The sequence below is a fragment of the Gossypium hirsutum genome, chromosome A09, assembly GCF_007990345.1.
Source record: "Gossypium hirsutum isolate 1008001.06 chromosome A09, Gossypium_hirsutum_v2.1, whole genome shotgun sequence".
Lineage (NCBI taxonomy): Eukaryota > Viridiplantae > Streptophyta > Magnoliopsida > Malvales > Malvaceae > Gossypium > Gossypium hirsutum.
Window position 1 is genome coordinate 81695340 of NC_053432.1, and position 11303 is coordinate 81706642.

Here is an 11303-nt window from a genome sequence, read left to right on the forward strand (position 1 = left end):
TATGAATAGTTTTACGGATAGTATATATAATACAGTAAACAACATTATATATTATAAACTTAAAAAACGAATCAAACTTGTTGGTTTCGAGCTTTGGAATATTGAAACTCAAACCCAATTCATACTTTAAATGAACATAATATTTTTACTCAAACCGATTTTCGAGATCAATATTTTTATCCAAAACCTTTTAAATATTAAGCGAAATTTCGAGTTTAAACAAATAACCCAACTTTAAATTAATGTAATTAAATTTTGTAAAAAATGTAGTTTATAGGGCACGACGCCAATCCACAAGCTTAGAGGGATATAGTTAATTTGGAATCTACTTGGAAAGCAACAATATGAACAAATTTCAAACGACATCAATTATAATATAATAAAATATGATATAATTAATACAAAATTCACTTTTTTAAACAAGTTTGAAGCTACAAATCATACAAGGGAAGGGTGAAAAGTTTGGTCGAAAATTAAATACTCCCTCAAGTTGTTCACTTACCTTTCAAACCCACAAATAAAGAATGAACTAACAAATCATACAAGGGAAGAGTGAAAATTTTGGTCCATAAATAGGTTCACTTGCTTTCTAAACCAACAATCATAGAAAGGAAGAGTGAAAAACATTGGACAAAAATTAAATTAGTAAAGCTTTCAATTTTCCAAATTATTCAATTAAAATAAAAAAAATGATACGGAATAAAAAATTAATAAATTAATAAACTAAAACATACATTTAATTTAAATATTATTATATGATACATTATCAGTAAAAAAAATCTATAAACAGGATCAAGTCATTTGAATTATATTTAAACATCTAATAAATAAATGATGAAACTCTAAAAGATATTTCATCTCATCCACTAGTGGAACCAACAAGATTATTGCTTTGTTTCAACTTGAATACATAATAAAGTATATGCACTCAACACGAAAGATTGAAAAAGTAGGAGTTAGTAGCATTTCCCACTAGCCGTCGCTAAAGGGTTTGAATGATGAGATTAGGATTCCATACTTTGTGTAACAATTTTTTAAAAACTCGTGGTTTACGTTCTTAATGGACTTACAGAATACAAATGATTAGTTATTGGGTTCGTTCTGGTAGATTTATACCTTAAGACATAAAACAATGATTGATTTTGAATCCCATGTGATGGCTTGATGGTCAAGAGTATTTACTGCCCCATGTGTAACTTGAGTCTAAATCGCACTAATCATGTTTGTTGTTAAGACTTTGTCCTGTCATTGTAATTAAAAAAAAACAATGATTTATTTTCAAATATATAAAAGCTACTTTCTCATATGATATTAATTAGTTCACAAATGAGATCGGACACTTCACTAATTTCGACTTTAATATACTGCACTTAAAACTATCCATATATTATATTTTGCACTCATCTACTTTTTCAAGTTTTTATTAAGCTTGTTATGTACTTATGATCATCAACCCTAAAATTAGATAAGGTTCGAGTCACATATCTGTGACCAGACTAGGGCCCACCAGATGGATACATGCAAGCCTCACAGTATGAAGTCAGCAAGGGGAGTTTGCGGTCTCAGCTCACATATGCCCAAGAAGTGTCCAGCAGGCAGCTTAGAACAGTACACGTGTCCAGCGTATATAGAGTCTACTAAGAACGTCAATTCCATGACCAGTAGCTATGTATATAAATATTCGACTGTCCCCTTTAATGAAACGTAACGGAAAATTACTCAACAAATCTATTAATATATTGTATTGTTTTTTTTTAAATTGTTTTCCTGATTTAAATTTCATTGGAGTAGTTTGATAAGAGATGTTGAATTACTCAACAAATCTATTGGCTTAACGCAAAAGGTTGGGAATGGAATCTATACAAAAGTCTTTTAATATTATTAGAAAATTATTTGATTAGTTTTTAGTAGAGTGTTTAGATTTTATAAGTAAAATTTAAAAGGTATTATATGTATTATTAGGTATAATAAGATAAAATAAAAATTTAATAAATATAAAAAAAATTATGTTGTAGTGTTTGAGTATTACTTTTGGAATTAAAATGGGGATATATCAAATTCCAACATTCTTTTAATTCAACAAAAACCTTTATTAATATCTATTATAATTAACTAAGATTTACTTGAGGTAATGATTAAAGCTTTCATTTGGCACTAAGGTAATCCTGATTCAAATCCTCATCTCCTATCACTCTCTCACTATATTGTTATAAGGCCACTCTAAAGTATAATTTGATTTAAACATTAGATTAAGTTTCAATAAATAAAAACGTTGAACAAAATCGATAATAATAATTTAACCCCAGGAAAGTTCCTTTGTATGGATAGCTTTCTTATTCAAGGGAATGTAGGAAAAATTATCACTTGCTTCCATTCTATGAATTTAATGTTTATAAGATATTTGTTAATCTTTAATCTTATTTCTCACTACACGAGAATAGACTTTTAGCGGCCTTTTTTTGGCCTTTAGCGGCGCTTTCACAAGCGTCGCAAAAAACGCCACTAAAAACCATGACTTTTAGCGATGTTCTTTTTTCTAAACGCCACTAAAGACCATGACCTTTAGCGGCGCTTTTCCCACAAACGCCGCTAAAGACCATGATCTTTAGCGTCGCTTTTTCTAAAAACGCCGCTATATATCCGACCTTTAGCGGCGCTTTTTTCACAAACGCCGCTAAAGAATATAAAATTAAATAATATTTATTTTCTATGATAAATATTATACTATGTTTTATTTTTTAAATTTGAACTTTAAACTATATACTTTTAAGAATAAATAAAAAATATTAATTAAATTAAATTTTCTATTAAAATTTTAACTTTAAAACTAAATTAATGAATTTAAATATTATGTTTAAATAAATGGGCAATCTACCTCACAGCTCATTTGATCTATATTAACTCAGCCAATGATAAAAGAAACTACAAAACTTGTAATAATTAATAATCATGGTTAAAGAAGCTGGTACACAAGGTAACTACAAAACCCTATTTTCATAACACAAAATTCAAGTTCCAACTAAGATGAATGACCATGGAATGCAACATTAAATAACGTTCCACTTGAAGAAGTGCTAAGCCTTGGCTTTTCCAGCTTGAAGAGATTGAATCCTCTGCCGCACCTTCAATATCTAAAGGATGCAAAACCAAATGATAAGATTCATAGTCACTTTGGTAGATAAATCTAGTTACAATCTATTATCCACACCGAGGTGCCTGGATTCTAGACTCTAGAGTTGGATATTAAGAGGACACAAACATTTTCTGGTGGTTTTACAATATAATTCAACACAATTTGATTTCATATCTAGAGGACATTAATAGAAACTCATACTGATGGTTGTTATTCCAGTTTAAGAGTTTATCAATTAAGGTTGCACCCAAAATACCAATTACTGTCTGCAAAATAGAACATTTCTTTAGTTACCGAGACATCATCCCATCAATGGAGAATTTTGCTATCCAAAATGACAGTGAAGCAAACCTGAGTAGCAGCTAGTGTGATGAGCCCAACCATGCTAGATACACCTTTCAATTGTCATAAAATAGAATTTAATGTAGTTGAACTATTCATAAATTTTCTTGAAGTTCTATGGAGATTGTTAAGACCAGTAATATTACCAGCTGAGACAAAAATAGCACCAGAATAATATGTAAGTGCATTGATTCCTCCCAAATTCATTAGGACCAACACTCCAGTAAGTGCATTGATTCCTCCCAAATTCATCAGGACCAACACTCCAGCAACAGTCTATAAGGAAAACAAGAGATATATCAATGGATTATATAGCAAATATGGAGCAATTGATCAATTTCAACGAAGTTACGTGTCTTACAAGTAATGGCCGAACATACTTCTTTTGGAATATGTCTAAAATTCCTTCACTCATAATCCTGTAAAAAGATAAGCTCAGACAAGCAGAAATTGAACCATTATAAAAGTTTATACTTTTTTCTTAAGAAAAAAACAAAGGTTACTTTTATTTCAGTTGCTTCATGAGAAATATCAGCTTTATCTCCCCTGAGGCACAACAAAGTGGCTTCAAGCTCTTTCTCACTACCAAATTTTGCCCGCACAGAAATATTCTCAGTGGCTATATATCACAAAAGGAGATTTCAACCGAAAGAGAAAACTTATGATGATCTACTATGATATATTTGTAGAAACTCAAAGCCATTTGGTAGCTGTAGGACAAAACTAGAGATTTCCATATCAAAACGGACAATATCTTGCAGGTTAGTAATAAGATTTTCTGTTTTCATTTTACTTGAGCCTTTAAGATAGGCACCGAACCGTAGCTGTAAAATTTAAGAGAAACTCGAATTGTACTCACCAGCCATTGAGGAGATTCTGGTATGAAGAAGAGAAGTAGGAGTTGAAGCAGAGCGGGAATCGTGGCTGTTTGTAAAATCATTCAATAACTGTTACAAAACTATCTGATTGCCTAACCAATTTCCAATGCAATTCAGGAAGTTCTAGTTACCTAACAGAGCCAATGTGCGCCAATGGACAAAGGAACCAACAACAAACATGAACGACACACCCCAACAAGTTAAAACACTTTTCCTTCCTCATCCGTTTGTGGATTAACATGATTGAACTCTCGAAGCACCTATAAATAAAGCAACACATGGAATTGAGCTACATATGAACTTCAATGTACCACAGTAGAAAATTCAAATAAAATCTTTTTTTATAAAATTCTGAAAAAAGATATAGCTTTTCCTAACAAATGGAATGTGTGACTTGAAGTTAAAATTGAGTAACCTTGTTTTCAAATTTTTGAAAATCAAAGCAATTGAAATGATATGGCAGTGCTAGTAAATTGACATAACATTATAGATAATTTATTTATCATAAAAGATTTTTGAAATTATATAAATTAGTTTAAGGAATTTAATGTCAGAACTAAATTTCATTTTTTTAAAGAAAAAAACGATTAAAAATAGCCAAATTAGAGTATAAATACTAAATTAGTAACATACACATAGTGCAATGACAAACAGCAGAATTTGACATATATATAATACTTTAAAAAAGTTATAAACACAATTTTTAAAAAATCATTTATATGTAACTAAACAAAAATTATGTTCAAAGATTTGTTGTGTCACTAAACAAAGAAACATGATTTACAAAAATAAATAAAAGACAAGAGAAAATGAAGGTTCTAATGAACAAACTATTTTATAAGCAATCAGAAAGAATAGTACAGGAAATGATGTTTCTTAGTATCCTACTTGAAGAAAGCATCGGAAAATATAAAGAGGATGAGAATGAGTACAAGGAAGCATCTTTAAGTTGAACCATTCTTGAGCTTGAACTGCTTGTTCCCTTGTAATTTCCTTTTGCTGGCGAGAACGTTTGAGAAAGCCAATGCATAAGATTCCTTGACAAATTATTATCAGTACATTAAGGAGTAAACATAAACTCAACTCAAAATCATAGTTCTAAAGCCTTTGCTCAATTCCACCCCAAACTATATTTTATCAAGACATGAAAGTGAATATTAAACCTCAAACATCTCACTCTTTAATTGCGTACAAAAGATTGGCAAAAATGCTTTAAATAAAAATGGTATTTCCCTTCCTTTCATGGTCCAGGATGGCAATTTTTGTTGGTGTACTAAGATATATCTTATCCACTTTTTCATAACAAGAACGGTAAACATAAAACAATGTATACAAATTAGAATTGAAAAGACAGAAAACATAAGCCTGCTTTAAAAATTTTAGACTAACTTCTGATTCAAATGCAAAACTGTAGTTAGTCTTAATTAAAAAGAAAAAAAACGTATCCAAATCTGAATTCAAGTAGATGCATTTCACTTGAGAAAAAAAAATTAATTTTTTAAAATGTGAATAGTGTTCTATAGTGTAAAACAGGTGCTAAATGAAAACATTTCAACAAATCCACAAAAAAGGTTACAGAAAATAACTCAATTTTGAAAAGTATTATCAATTATCCTACAAACAATTAAATAGGAATAGAAGGCAGGATTGATTTAAATGAAAAAGGAATAACAATATAATTCCTAGGCAATCTCCTTACTGGCGCATCCACAATAGTAAATCTAGTGATCTCAGTCTCAAAGTGTGCTCTTCCAACCTCAACAGTTTTACCTTGCAATCAATAATTCAAATTTAATTAATGCTCAGATAAACAGTAGTTTAGATAATCAAGAATAAATGTTGACAGTATAATAAAAATTATATCCAGAAATATTAACTACAGCTACTACACATATTCTCAAAGTTGGTAAAATCATTTTCCCATTATATGGTACCTTAACTCTCTCTTCTTCATTAGTGTCTATAATATAAGCCATATACCTAAGACAATGTGTAATAGCCTAAATTCAAGGTTATTGGAACATTGGTTTCGTAACCACAAATCCGATTTAAAGAAAAATTTATTTCAATATTTTTTCATGAAAATTGATATGATAGGAAAATCGTATGAAAATATTGATAGAAAAATTTTACCGATTTAGTGGTTAGTTAGAAAAATAAATTATTGAAGAAATTGGGTAAAAACAAGATATCGGGACCTCTATCTTATAAAACCGAGTTGAAAATAATTTTATAAATATTTATGAAATGTTATTAGTGTGGTATTAAAATTTTGTTAGGAAATTTTAATGTTTGGGTAGTCAATTAAATGAAAAGGACTAAATTGTAATAGGTGTAAAAGTTGCTAGAATGATTAAATAGCTTAAAAGTCTAATGAGAAATGATTTAAAAGGAAATTAGACCCAAAAGTTATTTGGGCTGGACGGCAAGGGCATGAAATCAGCAGAAAAATTGATAAATTAGGGGTAAAATTGGAATATTGCAAAATTAACTAAATAAAACTAGGACTAAATAGGAAATATCTAGATTTCTCTTCATTTCTCTTCAATTCCAGCAGCTAAAAACGCCATAGGAGGGTTATCTAAGCTGGTATTTCATAATTTTTTCACCAAGTGAGTTAATCCTTGCCTTTTTCTTGTAATTTTTGTGTTTCTAAGACTTTTACAACTAGGTCCTACTATTAAATTCATTAGTTTTTGATTTCATGGATGAAATTGAAAGTCACCATGGTTTAGTTATGTAATTTTATGATGAAATAGAATGAAATTAAAGCTTTAATTTGTTTATGAGATGATTTTATTAGGTAATTTCAATAGAAATTGATTTTTAGGACCTAATTGTGAAAATGCTTGGAATTAAAGTCTATTGCTGAAATTATGATTCCTAAAGGTTGTAAACTAGTTTAAGGTGATAGAATAAAATGTTAATTGAGAAAAATCAGCTCAATTGAGAGGCTATTGAGTAGGGACTAAATTATCATTTATTAAAAGCTTAGGGGAAAAATGGTAATAAACAGCTTGCACAAAAACAGTTTGGACAGCAGCAGTAGACTAACTTTGAAAAATCACCATAAATTGTATAAATCGAATTAGAAGATGAAAAAAATATGGAATTAAATCTTATTGAGTCTAGTTTCTCATAGAATAAATAGTGTAAGAAATGGATTTGTAAATTTTGAGATATAATGAATTTTGTGAGACAAGGTCAGAATAAATTCGGGTTCCCCTGTTCTAACTTTGAAAAATCATAAAAAATTGAATAAAAACAATTAGGGGCTTAAATTTATATGTATAGAATATTTAATGAGTCTATTTTTAAGAGAAACAAACAAGAACATCATTTGAATTCTTTATGAAGAGATAATTAATTTTTAATGAAGAAGGGTCAGAACTGTCGACAGCATAACAGGGGTGACTTTAAAGAATAAACTGTACTTATTTCCTAAACAAAAAATTCTGAAAATTTTATGGTAAAAATATATATGAGTATAGTTTCAGGGAAAATTAACGGATCTAAATTTGGAGTTCTGTAGCTGAAGTTATAAATAATTTAGTGACTATGACTCAAGTAGACAGCTTTGAATGAACTATAAATAATAGTTGAATCATAGAGAATGTTGCATATGAACATGAAATGTATTAAATTGATAATTAAATTTATTTATTTAGATCCGGAAGATTCAAATACGAAACTAGATCGAGGAAAGGAAAAAGTTCGAGATTAGTAGATTTTTATTGTTTACAAACAAGTATCAAGGTAAGTTCATGTAACTTGAATTATATTCTTAAATGCTTGAGATTGTATGTTATTGATGTGAATATGATTTGAGTATTCATTATATGAAAATTAATGAAACATTGATATATTTGATAAAATGGGAAGAAATCCCGGTTGAATGAAAGGAAAATTCAATGGATCTCTGAAATGGAATTGACGGTAAAAAGGATCTAGCCCGGACGGGTGATCCTATCCTGATATAGCCCTCCCGAAGAATATGTTTAAAATGGATTTAGCCCGGACGGGTAATCCGAATTAGGGTCTGAATTTAGCCTGGACTGGTAATTCAGATCCAAGCTCATTAGAGTAATTGTCATTGCAGGGGATTTAGCCTGGACTGGTAATCCTGACAATACTCTATGAGTTTATATTGCAGGGGATTTAGCCTGGACTGGTAATCCCGCTGCAAGGTTGAGGTTCGCGGGAGTGTGCTCTCTGAAATGGATATGTGCGCACATGAATATGAATTGACGGACCCGGAAATGTACACTAAAAGTGTATCTCTGAAAATCCATCGAAAATCCATCGAAAATTCCAAGAAATTCAACGGGATAAATGTGGAAAAATAACAAGAAAATGGAAATCATGGTATTGACGAGCTCATCAATCATGGTATATATTATTGGTACATGGAAATTATTGTACTAACTTGAATGTTGAGTTTGTGCATATTAGGGTAATAATGCATTGAATGGATATATGGATGTTTATTGTATTGTATTGAAAATATTAGGTAAGTATAATTCTTGTTATATGAGCTTACTAAGCACGAAGTGCTTACCCCGTTTCCTTTTTCCCTGTTTTGTAGTGTTAAGAGCTCGGAGGTCGGATTTGGTCGGAGACACATCACACTGTCAACCTCAGGATTTCGGTATATAAAGAAACTTTATTTTGGAAATCAATGGCATGTATAAGCTAACAAAGTAAATGTTAACGTGAAATGAATGTAAAGTTAGCCATTAGTATGGTTAACAAACCTGGTTTTAGATATGTGATGACGTTATCTTATAAATATGTATGAATTTATCTTGAAAATATGTTGAATTGATTTGGTTGATGTGGATTGGTCTCGATTTAATATTGCAGGGAAGGTTAGATATTTATAAAGGGGCTATATTGAATATAAAAAAAAATTTAATTCGTAAACTCCGGTAATGCCTCGTACCCTATTCCGGCAATAAGTACGGGTAGGGGTATTACATTTATTGGTATCAGAGCTACGGTTTAGCCAGTTCTAGGACCGATGTAGCAAATACGGGATTAGCTATACATGCCATTTAAATTATTATTGATAGTATGATATCTCCTGACCATTTAAAATGTGTTTGTCTTATAGTAATGTCATCCGACCGAGCTCAATATGAGAAAGCTGGGAGTCATGCTCCGGCTTCAGTACAAAGAGAAGAAACTAGCAGTAGAAGGCCCGAGACAGAGGGTCGAGGGGAGGAGGCAAAAACAGCCTTCTTTCAAATGATGAATGAATGGTTTAATCAATACTTAAGAACTAACCCTGTAGTGCAGCAAGTTCAAGCTCCCCCTCCTGCTCCTTCACCGGTTCCCGAGATCCCACAGGGTGCAGGTACTGAATTTGTCAGAAAAGGAAAAGCTCCAGTAGATAAAATTTGAAAATATGGGGCCGAAGAATTTCGAGCAGCAGTTGATGATGATTCTGAACGGGCTGAATTCTGGTTAGAAAACACTACTCGGGTTCTGGAAGAATTATCTTGTACACCAGAAGAATGTCTGAAATGTGCCGTCTCACTGTTAAAAGACACAGCTTACCATTGGTGGAATACTAAAGCTTCAGTTGTTCTGAAAGAAGAAATTACATGGGAATTCTTTCAGACCGAGTTCAGAAAAAAATACATCAGCCAGAGGTTTCTCGATCAGAAAAGAAAAGAATTTCTTGAGTTGAAACAAGGTAACAGATCAGTATCTGAATATGAAAGAGAATTTGTTCGATTGAGTAAATATGCTCGAGAATGGGTACAGTCAGAAGCTGAAATGTGCAAACGATTCGAAGAAGGGTTAAATGAAGACATTAAACTACTGATCGTAATTCTTGAAATTCGAGAGTTTGCTACATTGGCAGAGAGAGCTTATAAAGCAGAAGAATTGAACAAAGAAAAGAAACAAGTTGAGAGGGAAGCTCGAATTTTTAGTAAAAGACCGATGGGAAAATCCCAGTTTTCTGCTTCAAAGAAATTGAAGAAGTATCAGGATCGTTCTACTTCAGCCATTGGGTATTCGGGCTGAGAGCGAGGTTCTCAAGGCACTAATCCAAGACCTTCTACTCCATTAGTGACCAGTGTTGGTAGTGTTGGCACTCCTAAGCCGAGATGCCAATACTGTAATAAAGCTCATTTTGGTGAATGTCGATTAAAGAGCAGGGCTTGTTACCGATGTGGTTCTTTTGACCATTTCCTCAGAGATTGTCCAGAAAGAGGTGAAAAAGAAGCTGAACAGATATCGAAGCCGAGTAATCCAGTTTCAAGAGGTAGACCACCTCGACCATCTGGTAATGTCAGTGGTAGCCGAGGACCTACGAAAGATATTGCAGGCAGGTTTGAAGCACGAGCACCTGCTAGGACATATGCCATTCGTGCCAGAGAAGATGCCTCAGCATCTGATATTATTACTGGTACATTTTCTTTACTTGATACTGATATTACTGCATTAATTGATCCTGGTTCTACACATCCATATATATGTGTTAAACTTGCAATTGTTAAAAATTTACCTGTTGAACCTACTGAATTTGTGGTTAAAGTCTCGAACCCTCTAGGCCAGTCTGTGTTGGTGGATAAAATTTGTACAAATTGTCCACTGATGGTGAGAGGTTATTGTTTCCCGACTGATTTGATGTTACTGCCATTTGATGAATTTGACGTGATATTGGGCATGGATTGGTTAACCCAGCATGATGCGATAGTAAATTGTAGAAAAAAATATATTGTGCTAAAATGTCAGAATGGTGAGCTGCTCCGGGTTAAATCTGATCAGACAAAGGGGTTATCTGATGTGATTTCAGTAATGGCAACACAAAGGTATGTCCAAAAAAGGTATGATGCTTACTTGGCTTATGTACTCGACACCAAGGTATCTGAGTCAAAGATACAGGCAGTTCCAGTGGTATGTGAATTTTTCGATGTGTTTCCAGAGGAATTACCAGG

General features: G+C 31.9%; 1 protein-coding gene across 2 annotated transcripts; it reads right to left on the minus strand.

Moving 5' to 3' along the window:
* Positions 1–2859: 2859 nt before the first annotated feature.
* LOC107960508 (sugar transporter ERD6-like 5) lies at positions 2860–5411 on the minus strand. Of its 2 annotated transcripts, XM_041077185.1 has the most exons (7): positions 5286–5411; positions 4485–4613; positions 4335–4399; positions 3979–4094; positions 3837–3894; positions 3622–3751; positions 2860–3131 (listed from the first exon to the last, which is right to left on the minus strand). In XM_041077185.1, the coding sequence occupies exons 1-5, from the start codon at positions 5381–5383 to the stop codon at positions 3883–3885; spliced, it is 420 nt and encodes a 139-aa protein (XP_040933119.1). In that variant the 5' UTR covers positions 5384–5411; the 3' UTR covers positions 2860–3131; positions 3622–3751; positions 3837–3882. The 2 variants fall into 2 exon arrangements, with proteins under 2 accessions (XP_040933119.1, XP_040933120.1); XM_041077186.1 differs by lacking the exon at positions 2860–3131 and adding exons at positions 3164–3399; positions 3485–3528 and having other exon boundaries at positions 3979–4613; positions 5286–5409.
* Between the last annotated feature and the right edge of the window lie 5892 nt (positions 5412–11303).